Genomic DNA, 23,054 nt, shown 5'->3' on the forward strand with positions numbered 1-23,054 from the left:
TAATAAAGTTAATGGTTTGGGATGCCATGAGAAATCAAATAGAGAAAATTATACATGGAAAATATGACTGAAGATTTAATGAGATTTTAATAAATGTACTTTGGGTTCTTTGCTGTTGAATTAAAACATGTACAATAGACAAAACCATATTGCATTGCAGGGGTCCTTTTCAATCTTGTCACTTCAAAGTGATTTTTTTTTTTAATGAAGTATTTATTTTTTTGAGCAAAGATGTTGATTAGGTAATGAGAAATTTAATCATGCTTATTCTGCTGCTCATCCAGATGTATGGTCCACCTCCGTTCAGTGTTTCTCATATTTCCAAGATCCACGACTTATGCCATTTTATGTGCTAGTGCACACAGATGCAAAAAATAACTTTGTGCAGTGTATTGAGGCTGTGCCAGAAACAATAGAACTGTTCAGCTTCTTCTAACTTATTTTGGCTTGAGGTGCTGATTTCTTCACCCTTTAGCTTTGAAGCTTCATTCAAGGGATCTTGTGAGGCGGTAATTTACATTTTCAGATTTCCAAAGTAGATCTGGTAGGTATTCTTGGACCAGCCATGTGTTTCATGCTTCTATATTTTTTATCACCAGAAACATAAATGAGAACACAAGGTTATGCATTTTGACTAATTTGTATGGCAAAGAGAAAAGCAACTACCATGAGACTCCTAAAAATTACTGAGGTGACCTTGTTCTCCTATTTATGTATCTAAAAAACAAGTTTTGAGGAGGAAACAGTGAAATTATATCACATCCTTTATTACATGCTCACTCGTTTCTTCAGGTCCTTTCTTTTTGTTAAGGATGCTGTCAAATCCATAATAAGTGTATACTGGTAAAGTTCAGTTAGGTTATTTGAATATTTTTTTCATTTTATTGAAACAAATAGCAAAAGAGTCAATAAATATGCTGGTTACTTAAACCAAGTAATAATAGTCTAGGTAAGTGAGCACACTAAGTATGTATTGGCAGCACTGTGGTATTGCAGAGTAGTAATTCCACCCTGCTTCATTTTTTGTAAGAGGGGCATGATAGGAGCTGCTCTTCTTTTTTTACAGTTTCCCAAAATAAAGAATGCACTTTCAGTGAGTGAAAGGCTAGATTTGATCCCCAACAGAACTCCAGGATTGAGAGGAAACTCCCTAGTGAAGTTTTGTTAGGAAATTCTCATGACTGAAGTATGACTCCCAAGCACAGGCTTGGCAGAGGCACTCTCTACCCAGTAGTCTTGAAGCTGTATCTTGGTGCAGGAGGGAATACTATGTTTCATAGAGTCAGAGTCAAATAAAAGAGGGCACAATTGCATAGTCCAGAGACAAAGAAGCAAAGATGGATTTCTGTCTCTGTCAGTCAGCATGATTCAGCAGATACGTTTAAGACAGACAAATCTTTCATACTGTTCATTCTTGTAGTCTAATGTACACTGGGCATTAGTGTAGTTAGGATAGAAAGAATATATAGGTCCTACATTCTGACGAACTCCAATTTATTGCGTAAGTGATTTTGGGTTTAGGTGTCCTGAAGCTACAAGGAGTGTAAACCAAGTGTATATGTTGCTGACTGTGGATGTTTGGAGCTAGCATTTCCTACAAACTGCAAAATAGTATGTGGAAGTTTTTTTTTGACAGAATGCGGGTCAGAGGCCAATACGAAATAAATGCTTAGAATGCTGCAAAACACAAAAATCTGCTTTGAAGCAAGCAGCTTTAAACAAAGCTTCTAAGCTTTCTCTCTCAGATTTTACTGAACCACATGCAAAAGTACTGTATGTTTAATTACTTGATACAAAGCAAATGTAACATCTGGTAAGAACTTGAATGTTAAATCAAGTTTACCCTTTAGCGTCTAAGCTATATGTTTCTGGATTATTTTTTTAATTACAATCTGAACCAGGAATACTGTGGTGAAAAAAATCTCTGCATAATGTTTGGGAAAAACAAATTTTAAGTGAAAATTATTTCAACAAACAAAATTTTAATTGCTTAATTGCTTAAATTTGTAGATTACATGCTTCATCTTGTGTTTAATCATTATACTTGGAGCTTTTGTTTTGTTGGAAGTATTTAAATTTTGTTACAAAATGCATTATTATTTTAGCCCTGATTAGAAATAGTTTAATGTATTTGATAGACATGTATGAAGTAATAAATACTACAATAAACTGAAAATGCTTATAAAGTTGATATAAAAACTTCATTAAACATACATTTTTAAATGAATGACATATTTCTTACCCATTTTCTGGTAAATCTTGAAACTGGCTTTCATTTTGTGAAATTAGCCAGCTACATGACTAGTCAGACTTCATCTGAGTGCTGCAAAAGCTGAACAGTGAAAACATTTGAAAACCAAAGATCTGAGTTCTTAAATTTTTAGTTATTTAGTGAGTAGCATGTGTACACAAATCATGGGAATTTTTTGATTGCTCAGGAATAAGCCAACCAGTTTTTAGTACCAAGGATCAAAAAGAGAACCAGTGGAAACAAGATCCTTTGAGTACCCATGTTTGGACTGGAGTCTGGCCGTTTGCTGCATGTATGGACAGGATTAGTGCAGTCTGTGACAGTTTAATGAGGTCTATCTAGACCACTGTTACTCTTTTTGTGACTCCAGTTGGCACAAAGGAGAGTAAGGAAAATTCATTTGTGTACTTTTATGCTTAGGTTGGGGCTCTTTGGAGTTCAGGAAGCAGATTCAGTTGAAGAAGGTGAGAATGCTAAACTGGAATTTGAATCTCAAATTGCAAGAAGTATGTATGGGTAGGATTTGAGGAAGGATGCCAAACTATGAGGGTGATAGAAGAGTAGAGAGAAACCCAGAATGCAGAGAGTAGGGCTATAAGATAGGAATGGAGGCTGAATAGGCTATGAACACAGATAAGAAGAAAAACAGATGTCCTGGGAATAAGGAATGAAAATCGAATTGGAATTCAAGAGACGTCTGGGCTGGTGCTATGACAGAGAGGGAGAAGGTCAGGAACATTAGGGGACATGTTGGGGCTGGAAGTGGGAGGTTTGCAAGAGGACAGATTAGGGAGGAAATGTATGTAGCATTTAGGTTTCTTTGCAAATTTGGCACGGAACCAAAGCACAGACATTTGTACAAATATGAGTATATTCTAATTGCTTTAAAGATCTTAGATCTGGAACTGACCCAGCTGTGGGCTCAGGGTGATTTCACAAATTACAGGGGGTTTTTTTCCATTTTTAAACTTGAAAATAATTTCTAAAATATATCCCACAAAGCTTTAGGTTGGTATAGTCTGGTTTACAAAATTACAGAAATAGATTTTCACTTTGTATAATTTTGGTAGGACTTTCTTTGTAAGATACAGAGTTTTTATTTAATTGCTTGGCCTTCTTTCTTATTATCAAGTTTAATACTGGGTTTTGCCACTTCTTGGAAGGGTAATTTTACAAATGTATTGTCTTCTAATGTACTTCATTGCTCAACTATCTTTTTGAAGACTAATGCTGTACATCTCAGGTTTTGTAGTTTATAGTAGTTTATAGTTCTTCCATTCAAAAAAAAACTTGCTTGCCATATTTTCTTCAACGTCCAGACTACATGATTTTACCATTAAATCTTTTCTGTTTGCTTTTTGGTATGCATATTTTGACATGTTATTATATTATGATCCACTACTTGAAAAACAAGTTTCTGTGTTTAAAAAATCTTTCAAACCTTACAAAGAGAGTTCAAGTCCCTTTCTGAGTTCAAGTACCTCTTCTCCTTTACTGTAGAAATAATTTTTTTGATTACCATTATGTCTCTGCTTTAGTAAACTTCAGGCATCAACTGATCAACCTAATGGCAGGGAGACATAATTGAGACCTCATTCTAGATGATTCTTACATGTAAGATTCTTTTCATTAGCTCAAGCTAATTGATTCCCAACTCTCATTCTTCTGTGAGACAAAAAACTATTCGGTCATTACATCAAGTTTGCTAAAATTTCTCAACGCAGAAAAATCCTGCAGACCCACATTCCACTGGTTTGGTTTTTTTCCATAATAGTAGAATTAAAGCATAGGGTGGTTTTGTGTTGGGTTTTTTTGGGGGGGTTTTTTTGTTTTTTTTTTTCCTCAGAGACCATCTAGGCAGATAAAGGAATGTATTTCAGCACATTCTGTTACATGACTCTGTACATACATGCACACACACTTGGGCTGAAATAGTAGCCAAGAAAGCAGAGATACTATCTGGCAAGTAAAAGCAAATATGACAAAGAAACCCTGAATGGTGTTGTGGTGAAGGAGTTTCTAGTGAAATCAGCAGTGTAGTAAGGTTAAAAAAAAAACCTGACCTGTCATAACCTTGCCAGTGCAAAACAGATCGTGCTCATGTAAGCAGCTTCAAATTTCCAAAACAAAGGATAAAATTTCTTTCTGAAGTTACTGCTTATGATTGGGTTGAGAAGCATGCTCTGAAAGCACCCTGTTGAGTAGAATCATCAGAGATCTACAGACTTCACCAAGTATAGAAAGTAGGTACAGAGAAGTACGGGATGTCTCTGTACATGCGTGTTTCCTGTGTGTCAGCTCAGTACAGTACAGCTCATTGAAGCTGAGAGTGGTTGAAGGTCTGAGGCTGTGTACAGGAAGGCTTTGCTGTTTGTTTTGTGTTGAGGTGGAAGGTGCAAATTTGTTGTTGAGAGTCAGTAAATATAACTAAAATTAAATTTGTGTGTTTCATTGTGTTGTTGGCTGAATGACATGTATCTTCATGAAGACTTAACTCATTTTGGAACAAAGCATTGTAAACAATGTGTATACCAGAACAGATTCAGTGTCATGTCTGCAGCCAGTCAGTCGTGTGCAAAGTGTGGAGAATTCAAGAGTGCTGAAATATTTTTTGTGTGGTAAAATGAAACCAGGAACATAGAGTCGGGAAACAGTGATGAAAGTATCAGCACTTGAAAAGCATCCCTAAGCAAAAATGGCAGGAGTACTCGATAGGTAACTGGCATTTGGCAGCTTAAGTGCAGTGACTCTGTTTGAGAACAATTGTCATACTATTATAAAAAAAATTGTTTTTAAAAGAAAAACTTTTAATGAGCTCAGTAATTAGAACTTCCAAGCTCTGCTCATGCAGTGAGGAAACAATCTTATTCATGTGTTGGACTATTTACATGTAGATGGATGTGATTGTCAGGGACATCATAGTGACACCTGTTTGTTCTGTTTAAATTAATTCCAGTGAAAATTGCTCCCTCTTTGTGCCTTAGAAACATTCCTACATCTGAAATCCTCAGGGAAAATATTTTAAGTAATCCCCTTGTTTTTGTTAAACACTCTCCGTCCCACCTAAAGATTAGGTGCTAAATAGGGTGGAATTGTGTTGCAACTGTTATTTGACAGATGACAGCTAGCACAACAGCCATGCTGGGTTAGAGTAAAGGCTTATCTGGCAATCATGCAATTTGTTGTGAAGTGGCTTCAGTGTGAGAAATACCATCTTGCATTTAATGGTTCTCAAAGGACTTCTCTGCTGCAAGTTGTTAAGTATTCTCTCAAATAAGTGTTAATTTTTAGCATCCACAGTATCTTATGGTAAGGAATTCCACAACTTTCATGCATGAAAAACAATTTATATTTGTTCTCATTCTGCATCATTAGATGACTTCTCATTCATCTACTGGGAAACACAGTTGATTCCCTTCTCCATTCTTATTTTGTGACAGGCCCCTTATTTCTTCCTTTTCATTATAACATCTCTTTTCCAAGCTGTGGAGTCCTAGCTTGCTTAAGCAATTTATTCCTCACAGTGCAGTTGTGTGATTGCGTGGTGTTGCTGGATGTCAGAGGTAACCCTTCCTCTGATGCTCTGACAGTTGTAGTCCTTGCGAGGTGAGGTACTGGAATGGTTGTCAGTGTTCAGTAATGCAGGCAACAACATGGAATTGCAAAGTGACACAATGAGTTCTGTATTATTCATTTCTTCCACGGTAATTTCTGAAATGTTTGTTTTGACAAAAAAACTGAGCCAAAGTTTTAATGGTTTTAAGTATAAAAAAATCCCAAGTTCTCACTAGTGAATGAAAACAGTCAGCTGGGAGTTCATAATTTTATGTATATGATCAGGATCATTTTTAAAACCTGTGATTTACTTTGCATATATCTCTTTTGAATTTCATATTATTTAATGCTAAGATTCATTAGATTTTCTCCTGTTCTTCACATCACCTAAATTTTCAGCTAATATTGTAGTATTCCATCAGGAAACTTTTTTACACCTCGTTTTTAAGATTGCCTGTTAAGTAGATTGAATGAATAAAATAGATTAAGTCCACTTCTAAGTGGAATATTATTTGTCACTTATAACTACCTTACAGTGATCTAAAAATTATATTTCATTTCGGCTCTTTGAGAAGGATCTATGAATCTGAGTGACTGTGGAAATTATTGCACCACTGTAGTCTGACTTTTCTTTATATCTTTGGGTATGGTAAAAAAGTGTAGCTGATACCCATGATACCTCAAAAGGGTGCACCATTGATATCACTGATGTCTAATGCCACTTGTCCCTATCACATGTAAACACATGGTGGTGAAGAGGAAGGACAACATTTCATTAATATCTCTCCAATGAAAAGACTTCAGTGCATACATTTGTGTACTAAGGAGGAGATTCACATTGATATAACACTTTAAAAATAAGGAAACTAAGGTATACTGTAAGGTCATTGTCATGTGATTCTGCATTAACAACATATTTAGAAAAGCCATTGACAGAGTTTTCTACCTACTGTGTTGTGTTGTCATTATAATATTGAATTTTCATAATGATGTTTCAAATGCAGGTTACAACAGTTACAGAGATAACCATATTAATACTTACTAAGATCTTCAAAATATGGTATTGATTTTTGAAATTTATACCTGTAATGAACAGAACTAGGATACATTCCAATTTTGCTTATTTTTGAATCAGCTAAACTTATTTTTTCGTTTTCCTTTTAGGTATAGACAAATGCAGCTTGGCACAGAAAGCAAAGTAGCTGAACTTCTTCACCAAAGTAAGTTAAAGTCCTTTGAAACTGAACATGTTCAACTCATGCAACAAGAAACAGCTAAGAATCTTTCACAGTGTCAAATGGAATGTGAGAAATACCAGAGAAAGCTGGAGGTATGTTATATAAAGAGAGACTTTACAGGGCAATATATAGTTATATATATAGAAGCAGAGTCTAATGACAAAGCTTACTATGTTTGAACAGTTTAATTGAACACAAGACCACAGGGAGAGGAAAAAGCAAAAAATCTCTCATGGAAAGATGTTAAAGACAGTACCTCATTCATGTGGGGTATATTTATCTGTTTGTGTCACAAAGCTGCTTATGTCAGTCTGTGCGCGAATTGTAGGGAGAGAAGACAGTTGCACCAAAACAAGTACAGTGACTTCAGTATAACTATTTGCAACAAGCATCTGTAATAGCATTGTTACATAACAAAATACTTTTTATTGACACACAAATCTGGAATAAATTTTTCACAGCTAAAAAAGACAAGGTGAGCATGGTGTATACAGCATTGAAAAGACCTAACCTTCCCAGTCCTAGCATGATGGATTGCCTTGGTGGGGTGCTAAATACCCACCCAGTCACTTGTTCATCCTCTTGGAGAGCTTGTAAAGAGCAGGGTTGATATAAAGATAGGGAGATCACTTGCCAGTTACCATCAGGGGCAAAACAGATTTGACCTTGGGAAAAGTAATTTCAGCTAATACCCATTGACATAGGTTGGATGGTGAGAAACAAAGACAAGAAGTAAAACATCTTTGCCCACCCTGTTCTCTTATATTTTAACTTCCCTCCTTCATTTCTGACTTGCACCTCCCCCTTCCAGACCAGTGCATGGAGGAATGGGAAGTAGGGGTTCGAGTCAGTCCGTAAGAGCTCCTCTCTGATGGTGTTTCCTGTCACACTTTTTTATCCTGCTCCAGTGTGGATCCTCCATGTACTGCTGCTTCCTTCAGGAGAAATTCTTCTATTTGGGCTCTCCATAGGTTGCAGTGCTTTCTAGGGATGTCCACCTGCTCCAGCATGGGGTCCTCTGCAGTGTGGACATCTGTTTTGGTCTGCAGGCAGGCAGCCTGCTTCACCATGGGCTGCAGAGGGGATCTCTGCTCTGGCAGCTGGCTCACCTCCTCCCCTCCTTCTCTCACCTCAGTGTCAGCACCATGGCTCTCTCTCACTTTTTTCCCCTCACTCCTCACTGCCATGCAGCATTTTTGTGCTTTATTAAATACAGTTTCCTTGAGGTGCATCCCCCTTGGCTGAGGGACACAGACTGGGCACCTGCAGCCAATTCACCTGTTTGTGGGGACTTTAACCACTTGGGCTTGTTTATCTCTCCAACCTTAGAATTTATTGTCTTTCAAGCATACGTATCCTGTCCTGTTCAGTTATTTTAATCTTGGAAATGTGAGTATTCCACAGAGAAAACTTACTTGAAAACAAAATTTCTTCACCTGTCCAAAGTTAGTCCCAAAAACATATCACAGAGTCCTGTTTATGAGATTTAAATGAGATTGGTAGTGTATGTTTCAAATGAATGTCAAGAAAAAAAACTGGACAGGACAGAAGAAAGTGACATCTATGGCAACTTTTGTTTCTTGGGGGAAGGACACCAGTCTTCAGGTCCCCATTATTTCTAGTGCTGAACCTGCCTAAGTTGTTTATGAAAAGGAACTATAGAGTGGAAACAGAATTAGAGAGCTTCAGATAGATTGTAATTTCTTTTTTTGTCCGTATTGGGACATTCAGATCCTGGCTGATGAGGTTAGTTGTGGTCACAAGCACTGGGAGTGCCAGTTTTGCTAAACTTAGAGGTTGCTAAACAGAATTTTAATTGCACAGACATGTCTAAACTTGGAGAATGTGTTTCAATTTGAGTTAGTTACATTTTCATTTTCTTTGTGGAAATTTTTTGATCTGACAATAACTCAAATATTTGGCATTCAGTTCTACTAACACTTGGCACTTCTTTTTCTCTTTAGAGAGATAGTTTTTAATTCTTTCATGAAGAAATATGCGCTTAAGTGCTCTTTCATTAAGAAATATTCTTGCATAATTGAAATACTTGATGTCTGAAGCTTTTATTTTTGTTCTTTTTGACTGAATTCTTGGAGGTTTTATTTTTTTTCTTATATATAGCATTAATCTAAGGTTTTTCCTTACTCTTGCAGGTCTTTATTAATAGTGTAATCACTGGTGTCTTGTGGCTCGCTACAGCTTTCTGGAGTAACTCTTGCTTTTATTTAGGGCATAGAGTAGTTTCTCTTGCTAAACTAGGAAATAGATGGTTTATATGTTGCCTAGTTTTAACGTATACATTTATTTTTTCTGTGACACTAGACCGAACTTTTTATATTCAAATGGCTTGTTTCTTTAAGCCTTGTGTATTCTTTTGTGGTTTTGACAGTGACCCTGGTATTACTGCTCTGCATACTGTGCATATATTTCTGTATTTCCAAATCTATATTCACTTGTTATTCTGATGTGATCTTTACTTAGGCAGTTAGTATGAAATTCAACAGCAGTACTGCTTTGTTATTGCTTTACCTGTTTTGGTGGGATTTTTTTCTGCAAAGTATGTAGATTGCTTCTTTACTTACCAAGGATTTTCTTACTCCAGTTTGGTGTGTATTTAATTGGTCAATGTTGTTTCCTATTATCAACTGCTTTCTCAAACTTAAATTATTATACAGGCCTTCCTAGCTTTTACTTTTGAGGGTTTTTGCTTAAGCTTAGTGGATTAAGTATTTACATAATTCTTGAATGTTGATGGCATATTACCTTTTATTAATAAATCAGTAATAAGACTTGAAATAGCTTTAATGGCAATTTTTAAAATTTACATTCTGTAAAGGAATCTTCATATATTGATGACTGAAATCAGAATCCAGTTAAAGGAACAAAAATTATTGCATTTACACTATTTTGACTGCTGTGTGTGAATTTAGTTGTTATCTGGCTTTTCCTAAGTTTCCTTTAAAATTATGGTAGCTGTTTCAGACAGCTGCTTGGAATTGCTAAGGCCTCAGCAGATAGGCCTAAGATCTGAGAGTTTGATCTGTGCAAGATAATATTATTGAGAGAATAACTGCTTTTTAAAGTATTTTTATCTTTGCTGTGCAAAACGTACATCAAATATTTAATATCATACTGGTACACATTTTACATGTCGTATATTTTGCCTCTTTCAAACATCACTGTAATGCTGAGTCCCTTTCCATTATTCATTCTCACAGGTGCTTACAAAGGAATTTTACAGTCTTCAGTCTTCTAGCGAAACCCGAATTATTGAGCTTCAAACACAGAATTCTGAGTTTCAAGCAAGACTAGATACTTATGAAAAACTTGAAAAAGAGCTTGATGAGATAATACTGCAAACAGCAGAAAGTAAGTTCTGTCACAAGTTCTTTTATCTGTAGGTGCTTCTGGCTTACTATATCTTTTTTCTCATGATGCTTGGGAAGTACTACAGTGCCTGTCATTCTTCTTCATTGTGCCTGACAAGTAAAAGGCAGTAATTATTTTAATAGAAAATAGTGATGGCAGTGTACCTGTGAATGTGTATCAAACATCCATATGTCTAAGTTGGTGCTTACTGAAAATCACCTCGGTATTCAGTCATTTCTTTTTTCCTTATTCTAATTATCCATTATAATTAGATACAGTCTTTAGGATTCTTCTATTATTTAAGTACATTTTAAATGTCAGGAAGCCCTCTTTGTTTACAGGCAAATACAGGTTTTGTATTTCAATACAGTGATTAATGTGAATTTTTTAACTAATTGGAAGGAGAAAAAAACTCTTCCTTCTGTTGAATTAATAATAATTAGACATTAATAGTTGCTTGTGGCAGTTCAGTCTGTTCCAATTACTAAACCATGGATTAAATTCATACCTGATTACTCTTCAAATTTTTTGTCTCTCATTCACAAAAATTAAAATGTTCCCAAACACAGTAAAATTTGTGTAAAATCTTTCTTTATTTGGTTGTCAGCCTAAATCAATCCACAAATCAATTAATTTCTAATTTGAAACTCTGACTGTAATCTTGAAATCTAGCCAGTGCATAAACAGAGTAGGACATTCTAAAATTTCAGACTAATTCAACTGTCTTCATCTCCTTTTCTGCTTTCCTCCTTCAAAAAATAGTCAGAATTTATGAAGTGTTCTGTATAGAAGATTGTTGCATGAGCTTTATATATAAACAGTGGTGTCTAGCAAAGTGTGCATTACCAAGATGCAGTGATTTTAGAGTATCTTTAGTAACCAGACTGCACATACTTTATTAATTTTATGCACTACAGCCTGTACTTAGAATATCTTGACTACCCAAAGGTTCCAGGCTGACCATAAGTGTGTTTGCTGTATACACGCTTCTGTTTTAGTCAGTAACATGTTTTTTGAAGTGTGTAAATATATATAAACTTGCCTAAGAAGTATTTATGTATTAACACAGAATTTTTGGACCTCACCTTCATTTTCTCCAAGGAGAAGGTAGAGTTAAGAAAACTGTTTTGTTTAGACTGGTTTACATTTTCTTACGCATCTTGGGATGGCAGTAAAGTTTTTTACCAGATCATTCTTAACCTCTTCTTAAATGTCTATTTTAATTACAATTTACATTCTATGATACAGAATGCTAAATAAAGGAAAGTTTCCAAATGAACTGTTCTTTTAAAATCTAATTACTTTATTTTCTGATTTCCTTGGAGAAAAAATGTTATAGCTTAATATTATTTCAGTATACTTTCTATTTAATAGAAATTTAATTTTATTTAATTTATAAAATATTAATTTAATATTTTTATTTCACTGTATTTGACATAGAAAGTTAAGATTAATACTAGTTTTGTCTAGTATCTTAGGGAAAACAGAAAAAAAAAGTATTAAAAAAACAACTGCTTTGAAAGAGGAGACAGATATACTTCCTCCTGTGTCTCAAAATATGCTCTGATAGTTACATGTCATAGGGAACTAAGGGTAGGAAAATAACTGAAAGGAAATATAACTATTTTTCAAATAGAATGTGTTATGGAAATATTTCAGTCTGTCTGTTGGGGAATATAATTTAGACTGAAGTATTGTCTGGAAGACAGTTAGAGTTTTCTACAAACTTTAGTGGTAATAAGGATTAATCTTCATTCCTGTGGTCAACTTTTTATATTTAAATAGCATATAATGTTTTTCTTCATTCTGAGTCATGAAGCCTCTGCTGTTTTACAGTATTTGGGAATTGGGTTTTCTGGACTTTTTAATAAACTTTGTATTTATTTATTTACATGTGAGATGGCTTTTGTTGTATTATGTATATGTATATGCATATGCATATGTATATATGTATATGTGTGTAAAGTTTTTATTTTTTACTTTGGAAAATATGCATATGGAAGAGATCACTGAGTTTTTACTGTTACTCCCTGATCATTACGCCTTACTTTATTAATATGTAAATGGCATGAAACAGCCTATTCAGCAAGCTATCAAGAATTTATATAGCCACTTCTTACAGCAACTGAGAGGTTTCCAGATGAGTAACAATAGTAAATATCCTGGGCATTTGTCTGTTCTTCCTTTTCAGGGCACAGTCTTAACATTAGGGTATTTTTTTGTACACTAGTTGTTTGATTTTTCTTCTTTCCATTGGTTAGTATTTTTCTAAGAAAAAGACTGGACCTATCTGTGTCCTCACAATGGCACTATATTTTACAACACAAAGTCAGGTGAAGGGCCTGGAATGTTGAAAGAGAAGAGAAGCACACACTGATACAGAATATCATTTTGATACCTACAACATTTTCAAGTTTGTGTTTGTCTTCATGATGTGACATTTACTGGACACTATGGACAGATCTGAATTTACAGAACAGGATCTTACTGATTTTTTTCTGAGACTGAATATGTAACCAAAAAGAAGAGTGTTAACAATGGTGGGTTAAATTATTCTTTATGTTTTTCTGAACCAGAGGTCTTTACAGCACTGAATAATTCCCTGTCATGTTTAAGACATCTCTGAAGTGCTGGTGTCTTTGTAGTGTCACATTAATAAACTTTTTCTGTCATAATTACTGGAATTTCTGTATTGTTTTTAATGTAACTAGATATGTGACTTACCACAGGGTGCTCTTCTAGAGGCTTTTCTCTTTCTAAATATGTTTTAAGAATCCTTGTTTAAAATAGCATTACAAGGGCATTAGACAAGTGAGAACAGAAGTTTTGCATTTTGCAAGTTGTTGAGAAATGAAGGTATTTCTGATTTTGAGGCACTTGAGCATTAAGCATGATGAGTCAGATAGGACTCACATAATTTCCTACATTTGTTTCTCCAGTTCCCAACTACTTGATTCATCAAAGCTTTTGTGTAGTGCCTGGGCTGGTGTTTACTTGCTCTCTGTCCTTCTCTCACACCCCTGCCGCTCCCATGTTTCTCATTGTCCCCTTTTACCCATCCTCTCTGTACCCCTCTCTCTACCTGTCTACTTCACACATACACTTGTTCTTTTTCTTTCTTTTTTTATTCCTGGCCCACTTAGTCTTACAGGAGAGAGGAAACCTGAATTTCAGAACTTGAAATATGAACATACGCATTTTAATCTTGCTGCTATTGGGATTTCTTTTCAAAGCAATTATAATCTGCTAAAACCCTTAGAAATGCATTTTCAGAAATCAATCACCTATGGAGGCAGAGATTATTTTTAGTATTTCCATTTTGCATATACATATGAACCTTTTTTTGCCCTTCTCTGAAGAAACGCATGGCATTTGTTTGCATCAAGTGTGGTGAAATTTCTGATCACCACAGCCTTTCAAAAACCATAGTGAGCAGCCTCACTGTGATATCAGCTGCCTTAGCAATATCAGATGTCTCCTGCTGACCCTTCTGGTTCCATGGACATGGTTATCTCCTGTCACCCTAAACACTTCCTAATTTTATCTTCCTCTACTTTCTCATGTATGCACAGAAAGTTAATTCTTTAGATTAAAAACTTAAGCCACCTAACCTTCTACTGCTGAATTAAACTTATACAAGTAGTATGTGTTCTGTGACCACGCTAACAGTATGAATATTCAAAGCAGCTGAACTATTTTCCTTTACTTTCCTATTGCATAAGTCTTATGTTAATCATAAAAATAAAAGGTGTTGTAAGTAATTAAAGTGTGGCACTAAATACAACGCTAATGGTGAAAAAAACTGTTCCACTCAAGTCCAGAAGGTTGCACCAACTGAAAATTTAGCTTACAGAATAATGTTTTTGCATGTTGAGTTGTAAATAGAATTGCTTAGAAGTTTGTAAGTTCTGGCACTGTTCTCAACAGCACCTTTCTGCAATTTTTTTGCAGTGGAAGATGAAGTTGAAGCTGAAAGGGTTCTCTTCTCATATGGATATGGTGCTAATGTTCCTACAACAGCCAAAAGACGACTAAAGCAAAGGTAAAGAAAAAGTACTTCATGAATTTAAGTTTATCAAGGTAAACTAAATGCAGTATATTATGTGTTAGAATCCAGGCAGTTTGATTAACATAAAGAGGTTTTTTAATGATTTAAGTATACAGGAATAGATTGAGGACCAGGACCTGTAAATATAGTTGATGCATATGAATAAGCATATACTTATTTTTTTAGGTCCTTTTAAAATCTCTGCTCATTGACTTTCAGAAAGATTAATTATAATTGTATAAAACTAAGCAGCTGTAGAAACAGATTAGTTACATTGTTTGGATTTGTATAATAGGATATGCATTATTAATGCACTAAAAATTATTTTATTTAATAGTAATAAAAACATATCTTGTCAGGATATTAAGAAGGACAGTGGTTCAGAGCATCACTATTTTACCTTCACTAACACAGGATCTGATTCCACTTGCTTTTTTTTTTAGTTTGGTTTGGTTCAGCCTATTTGAAAATTTGATCAATAGACTAAAATGATGCATAGGTGAAAAGCATACCTCTTGATCATAGTAATTTTGAGCTAATAAATTTATACTATGCATTGTCATTAAGAAATAATAGTGACATTTGAATGGCTTATTGTGAGCCTGTGTGTTGTGGCTGTGACTCACTTCTCCCACGCAACTAACAATGGGGTAAAAGGAAATGACCTCAGTCTTGCCAGGGGAGGTTCAGGTTGGACAATTTCTTCACAGAAGTGGTTGTCAAGCATTGGATTGCCTAGGAAGGTGGTGGAGTAACCATCCCTGGAAGGTCAGGAGTGTGCAAAAAACCTCCAAAAGCCTGTTGCACATCTGGTTTAGAAAACTTTGAGAGTTCTGTAGTACCATTTCCTAAAGCTTCAGTTAATTCCTCTTTTATCAATAGGTTGGGGACCTTTCTGAGTTTCCACTTCCATCCTTTTTTTCGTCACCTTATTAGATGCAGTTTAGATTCTTTACATATATAAAAACTCTGTTAAATTTTCTTTGAATGCTGAATCTGATGATCAGGCCAGGATTTCAGATATGCTTGGAAGACACTTTCTGAGCTTAGAAGTGGCTCTATTGGAATGACTCATACACTCCGCTTTTGTTCCAAAAGGCATTGATGAATAAACTGACTTAATCCTTCATAATAGTGTTGGAGAATTCGTAGACTTTCTTTATCTTTTAGAATTAAAAAGATTAAAGAGGCCATAAAAGACTGTGTATGGTTTACCTGCTATTTTGATTCAAGGAAAACTGCCATGCAGATAATTTTCTGTGATGCCTTTGACTGCCAAAGATTCTAAAAACAAAGACTCTGACACTATCCTCTGTGTATAGCACCATTGAAGAAACAGATAAATTTTCTGCTGTCTAGGATTGCTTAAGGAAAGAGAATCTATTACAAATGTCAATTATCTTCTCTCTGGAGTCCACTACCTGCTCTTTAATCCCAGAAATATAGGATCCTAAATAAATAACTCCTTTAAGTTCTCATCATGCACTTCAGTTTCTGAAAGTTTGTAGAAAACCGACCTTTTCAAGCAGTGTGGAGTCAATACCTCTTTGCCCACTTGCCAGAAACAATTCTTCCATTGTTTCAGACATAGGCATTGTACACCCATAGTACTAAATTAAGCATGCCTGGGAATGCTCTGAAGCATCAAGAGCAAATGGCCTATAGTAGCCCATTGCCATAAAACAATTCTCAGTGTAGGTTAAGCTACATGTGAACACCATATTGGCAATGATTTCCTTGCCCATGCTGACTTCTCAGCTATGCCTAGAAACTGCTTGGAGGGTGTTAATGAGAGAATGCAGAATGCTACCAGGATGACTTTGGTGATTTGCTAACAAGGAATTATCACATTCTTGAGCACGGCATAATTTTCTAGTATAGATGGAATCAAATGTTTCCAGCATAAGATGTCTTTGCACATCAGTCCCTTTGTCTCTTTGCTTTCAATTTAAACTAGTCAAAGAACATACTGACAAGTATACTTGAAAGATGTACCTGTGTTATCCTTATATATCTGCAAATTCAGGAGAAGTTCTCTGAATAGTTGTAGCTGGGAAAATTACAGTGGGCTGCATTCCTGAATTTGCCACGGGAGGGTATCTAAGTTTTCCCTTACACTCTGACAGCTACTAGTCAAAGAAGTGGTTCCTTTCTCTGTTGTACTAGATGAGATTAGTGCATGAAAGAGTGTGTTTACAACACAGATGAAGAATATTAAGACTTCTGCCAAATCCAGAAGTCTCTTACATGTTACTGAGGAAGAGGTGGAGGTTATGAGTGGTCAAATTTTCAGATAAACTTTGTACACTCATCTAGATTTATGCACTCTTAAGCCCGAGTTTCAGGGTAAATACACTCTCCCTGTCAGTCTGTGTTAGGCCGCTTGCATTCTCATAAATTCTGTATCATAGTCAGGAACTGGTTGTGGAGTTACTCACGAATCACCTGGATGTAGTCCTGCACAACATGTTCTGGAGATTGGACCAGATGACCACTGTGGTCCTTTCCAACCTTGCCCATTCTGTGATTCATAAGAGTTTGGAAGTCTAGGTTAGTTGTCTGCTAGTAAGCTCTGCAGTGCATAATGAATCTTCCCATTGCAGCTTATGGACCTGTGCTCTTGAATGGATAATAAACTCTTTGATTCTTGATATGAAGCTTGCAAGAGGTAGAAGATCTAATTTTACCTAAGTTGTTTAAGCAGCTCAATAATCCTTCAAAGTTAATCTGTAACTATGTAAGAGTTTATTTCAAACAAAATTGGCAATTACATTTAATTATTTAGCATATTAAATGTCAGACAAAACAATTTTCCCTCTCTTTTGAAAGTGATAAAATACTACATTTTTCAGTGTTTTACTGCAAAACATATATTAATGAGCATTTTAAAACAATTACTTAAGTTAGAATTAAAATGAGTCTGTAAAGTTGGTAGGAAGTAAATAATCATAATTAGATGAAGGATTTTGACAGTAGTTGTACAGTTGTATAGTATTGGAAAATTGTATAAGTAATCACTTTGTAAAAAATACTACAATAGCATAACTGTGGGAATGTTTTTTTAGTGCTGTTAAATTTTGTAATATTTTCACTGTTTTTCTAACTTTGACCATGCAGCATGTTTAAGTATGTAGTTTATATATGCTAATATATATAAAATATATGTATAAGTTTAAAAAAATATATATAAATATATACGCATTGGTGAAAAATTAAGGCAATCAAGTCCTGAAGCATAAATGTGAGAATTTCTTTGCCTATTTTGGAAAAAATTCAAGTTGAGCTTGCTTTTTATTGGCACAGTGTTCACTTGGCAAGAAGATTATTGCAGCTAGAAAAGCAAAACTCGATGCTTGTAAAAGATCTGGAACATCAGAAGGAACAAGTAATACAGATTTCACAAGAGGTAAATCATTATTACACAAAAATTCAAATATGTAGCAACATTGCAGAACAGCTGTTCATAAAATGAAATATTTTCTAAACAGTGTTTTTTATCTATTTGATGTTAAAAAATTGCCTCATAATTAACCAAAACTCCATGATAGAAGTTTTCAAAGAAGTTTATATTGTGTTTTGCAACTAATATTGAAAGGAGGATTACTTTACAGGCTAAACAAGAATGTGAGCCAGACAGACAACGTTTTGATTTCTGAATAGAAGAACAGCCAGCCAAGCTAGTTTGTTCTGTTTGATACTAAATTGTTCAATGACTGCATTGCTACTTCTTACACAGCTCTTCTGTTAAATCACTTTTGAAGATATTTAACAAACCTCAGCTTGAAATGTCCCAGAACTAGGGCAAACTAATTTTTTAAAAATCTTTAAGATTCTCTTTTCATTTTCCTCATAGGAATGAAAAGACAACTAGGTTTGCTATTAGATGTTGCCACCATATGTAATTTGTAGGCTTACTAATTCAGGAGTGTGGTTAACAGTTTGATTTTTAAAGCCACATTAATTACAAATTCGAATTGCTACACCCAAGTACTTTACAGAGTGCAAATACTTGAATTTCTGCAAAATATTATATTACATTAATTTTATAAATTTTATATGTATATATATGATTAAATAGATTATTTCAGTGAAAGATGCATGAACAATGAAGTTTGGGGATTTTTTAACCAATACTATAATTTGTTATATATTCTTAGTATGTCATGGTGATTTCTATTTGACTAAAACATATTCTGTCAGGTTCTTTCTTGGAAGACATCAGGAAATTGGTGAATCCATTGTTATTCTTGGTATTCTTCCATATCACTATTCTTCATCTTAAATTTTTCTGTGTTTCACTTCAATACATTCCTTAGTCACAGTAGTTTTATACTTGCTTATATATCACTGATGAAAAATTCAGTATCAGTGACGTTAGTTCAAATTCCTGCAACTTCCACAGGAACATCTTCAGCTCATTTTTATCCTGCCATTAAATTTTCGATCTTATACCATATAATTGTATAGTTTAAATCACAATACAATGCAGTACCAAGTTAAACATTGTTTTTTTTGTGTAAAGGTCTAAAACCTCTCTTTGCTGTCTTTACATAATTTTTACTCCAAGCTATTACCTTTCTTAAATTTTTTGATTTAAGAAGAAACCAGAGATCCTGTAGACTACAGCATTCTTAGATAGCCCAGTATTATCCTTTTGACTGACAGTTTGTTCAGTCATCTAGATGAAGTCTAGAGCATGGATAAAAAGCTGATGCAAAAATTATTTTATCAGCTTTTGGTTTGAACTTGGCTCAAATACTGCTACTTAAGTGTGGTATTTGTGATACAATCTTTTCTGCTTTTTAAAGGAGGGAGGAAAAGATCACAGTAAGTTGGTAAGACCATAAACAGAGGCATTTACTCTGTGCATTTTTTTAATCAGTGGAAGCTGTTACATTAAAACCCTTGAAAATGCAGATTAGGGAAGTGTAGGGAAGTGTAATTATTGCAGTGAAAATAGCACACAATTAGAACAGAGTTATCAGTTTGAAGGTGGTGTGTTTCCTTTTTTGTGTGTCTAGTAACAGGTTTGGAGTTTATATTAATATGCAGTTGGTAAAAAACAATAATACCAATAATAATTCAGTAATAATCAAATACTTGTGATTTAGAAGTTTAAAAATTTATAGTAGTTCTACCTTTTCTTTGCAGCTTGACAGAGCAAATTCTTTGTTGAACCAAGCACAACAGCCATACAAATACCTCATTGAAACGGTGCAACAGAGAGATTCTCAAATAAGTTTACAGAAAGAACATATTACACAACTTGAAAAAGATGTCAGGTAATTAAAGTCAATGATTCTTGTTTTACTTTCTCTTAAACTGAAGGTAAAATCACTTACATTTTTATCGTTAGAAAAAAAATGTGCTGTTGTCCACAAAGTTGAGATGTTAACACTCCATCATTGACCAACTCCAGTCTTCGTGCTGGAACAGTAGCACTTGTTATTTCTCTCACAATGTCAGAAAAGGGTACTTTAGGCTTGAAAAAGTAGCTGTGACAGGTTTAAAGTGAGTTTGGGATTGAGCAGAGCTCTCATGAAATAGAGAAGAGTTCAGAAGAGTAAAAGGAAAGAATAACCCACTAGTTATACAACAGTAAAAATAAAGAAAAAATAGTCAGAGAAAAATAATACAGTAGCCCACCAATATATGGGGTATTTCAGCCGTAATTAGAGCATATGGTCTCATGGAGACACTGTGATGTGCTGCTGTATCCAAGAGCTCTCTGAGCAACTTCCCAGCATCAACTTTCCAGCAACTTCCCTGACATCTGATTCCCAGGTAAACTGCTACAAAATATGTCCCTTGATTTTCAAGGAAGTTGATAGCTGAGTCCCACTGCTCTACAGAAGAATTTGCATTTCAAGTATTGGGTGTTCATGTAGTGTGTTGGTTTAGGAAAAGCAAACAGTAACTATTAGAAAGCGTTAATGTAATTCTGTTATGAAGCAATTACATAAAAAATACAGGGTTCTACTGAAGCAATTAAAATAAAAAAAACAGGGTTCACCTTAGCTAATACTTAATCTTATATACTGTCTTACATATGTATCTATTCAGAGTGTTTTGGTGGTTTAGGATAGTATTTGTTATCCCTTGAGGAATACCTAAAAATGCTTATTATCCAAGCAAATCTATATATGATTCAATAAGTTTATAAATAAACTGAAATATTCATCCATACTTCCTGAAAAGATATCTTTCACTGGGCTAAACTTTGATTCAGTAAGAATAGATCTTTTTTTAATTCCAGAATCAAGCGTTTTTAATATTTCCTAGACTTGTTAGTTTTAATTTTAAGAAACATTTAATTTTAAGAAACATTTAAGAAACTCCTTTAATTTTTAAGAAACATTTAAGAAAATGAAAAATCGCAGTGTTCTCTATATACAGTGTCTTACTTTCCAATGGTGAAAAACGTGAAAGAATTGGTCACAAATTTTTAGATTATGGTAATAATAATGGAAGGGTTTCATTATTCACAAAGTAGTCCAAAAGTCTCTTAAAAGGAAGATAGAAAGGAAGTAAAGAGGTGCGATCATTTCTGAAAGTGTATGCTTCATGTTTTAAAATCTGAAAGAACTTAAATGTGTTATTAACATTGATTTTCTTGAGTTAAATGGCTCATTGCCAATAATCTGTGTGCTTAGATATTCTTAAATTTACCCTACAAATTAAGGTACCTAAATTAGAGACTTAGCTCAATTTTCCTTAGTAGTTCATGGAGGAAGTAACATCTCCAAAAAGTAAATCAGATTTTGGGTGGAGTGAGTAATTTCCTAGAGATGTCTGTTACTCTCCATTAACTGTAAAGGAAATTTTTTTCATCTTAAAGGGCCTCAGGTTAAGAAAGAAAATGGACCTGCCCCACAGTTTGAGCATTCATTGTAAAAACACCAGCTGTACTCTACTGTGGAGAAGTGGGGTGTGCTCACCATTAGTGTGTGTTTCTGTAAATTAAAGTGTGGCCTAACAAAAAAAATCATAGCAAAAAAAAGTTTACTTTGCACATCAAATATTTCGGTAGGATTTTTTTTCATGTAGTTTTCCAATTCTTGTGAACTGAAAATAGATTTTGCTTCACTATCACAAGTTTGCCTAGGCCAGAGAAATTCATGGGAACAGCCTAATGTCTTAGGGCTTTTGGTGCATATTAGTAGTCCCTAATTTTGCTATTCATAACTCCACATTTAAAACAAAGGTCGTAAATTGTTAGCTGGCATTCCCTGGCACACATGAGAAATCATAATCTGGGATAAAATTGATAATGTTTGTCCTTTGCTTTCCCATTAGTGAGAGGAAGGTTAGAGGTAGTGATTTCTAACCAGAGAACCATTACATTCAAGAAATTTTCTGTCATGAGGATAAACTTTTGGAATCTGCTGATGACAGTTTTAAATGAAACTATCCCTTAGGTGATTTTATATTACTCTCAGATATTCCAGAACTGAATCAGAATAAGATTTAAGTAAATTAATGATAATCCCTACCAAATATATGCCAAGTGAAGCTCTGCTGGATCAAAAGATTTAGCCCAGTATTCCTATCCCTCTTAGTTTATTAAACAGCATTTTGTTGGTTTGTTTGTGGAATATTTTGGAGAGGATGAGTTCAGAGAATTAATGCTCCTCAAGGAGAGCCTTAAATTCCGCAGATAATGTTGGTGCTATTAGAAAAGTATTAGTGAAAACACTAAACATGGTTTACAAAGCCTGGTTCCTCTATATCTCAGAGCTGAGGGAAAATGTTAATATTTGTAAAACCATTTCAAAATAAAATTGTTCTTTCAACCATTACTTATGACTAATAATTAATACTGCAATTCTTCAGCAGCCTCTAAACTGAGGATTAATTTGTGCTACAGTTACACAAGGTGCATTAAAATTTTAGGTACAATAATGCATTACTTTTATTTCTAAACAATTCTAAGCAATTTCACAAGAACCAGCTAAAAGAAAAATAGTGCTTGAATTCTTGTTTTCAGACAGACCTTCAAAAATACTAGTGATTTTTTGGATACATTTTTTTAATCTCATATTTGAGTACCAGATTGGAGACAAATTAATGTAGTATGGATATGCCTGCACCCTGAGAATCAAGACTGAATACTTAATTTATCCTTACAGCTGCTCCATGCTTGATCATAATTTTCCTTCCTTCTTGTTTAGTGTGCAGATTCAGTGGTGGAGGGGTGTTCTTTTCATGTTGTGTTCCTATCTCATATGCTCATCAAGTGGGATGGTTCTGCATTATGTAAATCCTGGATTCCTCAAGCAGAACAGGCACATCTGTGTTAGCGGTGCCAGTGTTCTCTATCACTTACCACTTGCTTGTAGAGGGATCAGCAAGGACTTATTTGCAGGTGAATTTACTTTTTTAGTCTTAATCCATAATTGCCTTCTGTATTGGCAGCGATTGTGGCCAATAGTCTTTTTAGAACATACTTCTAGGGCGATTAGGTTCCAGCAGATTCCCCAGGATGATGAGTCAGTACTTTCTTACAACTTATAAATGTTTTGCAGTGACCTGCAGCACTTTGTATTTCCATGTCTATTGAGAAACTTGTTGGTTGTACTGGATTTGAGTTTGA

General features: G+C 34.7%; 1 protein-coding gene across 2 annotated transcripts in view; it reads left to right on the top strand.

Annotated features, from left to right (window-relative positions):
* PIBF1 (progesterone immunomodulatory binding factor 1) overlaps positions 1–23,054 on the top strand; it is a 103,690-nt gene that overhangs the window by 54,417 nt on the left and 26,219 nt on the right. For both annotated transcript variants that reach the window (XM_056483208.1, XM_056483218.1), the window contains exons 11-15: positions 6,971–7,136; positions 10,263–10,413; positions 14,365–14,455; positions 17,765–17,867; positions 19,613–19,743. In XM_056483208.1, the coding sequence (XP_056339183.1) occupies positions 6,971–7,136; positions 10,263–10,413; positions 14,365–14,455; positions 17,765–17,867; positions 19,613–19,743 (642 nt within the window). The remainder of the gene's footprint in view (positions 1–6,970; positions 7,137–10,262; positions 10,414–14,364; positions 14,456–17,764; positions 17,868–19,612; positions 19,744–23,054) is intronic.

Source organism: Oenanthe melanoleuca, chromosome 1 (assembly GCF_029582105.1).
Source record: "Oenanthe melanoleuca isolate GR-GAL-2019-014 chromosome 1, OMel1.0, whole genome shotgun sequence".
Lineage (NCBI taxonomy): Eukaryota > Metazoa > Chordata > Aves > Passeriformes > Muscicapidae > Oenanthe > Oenanthe melanoleuca.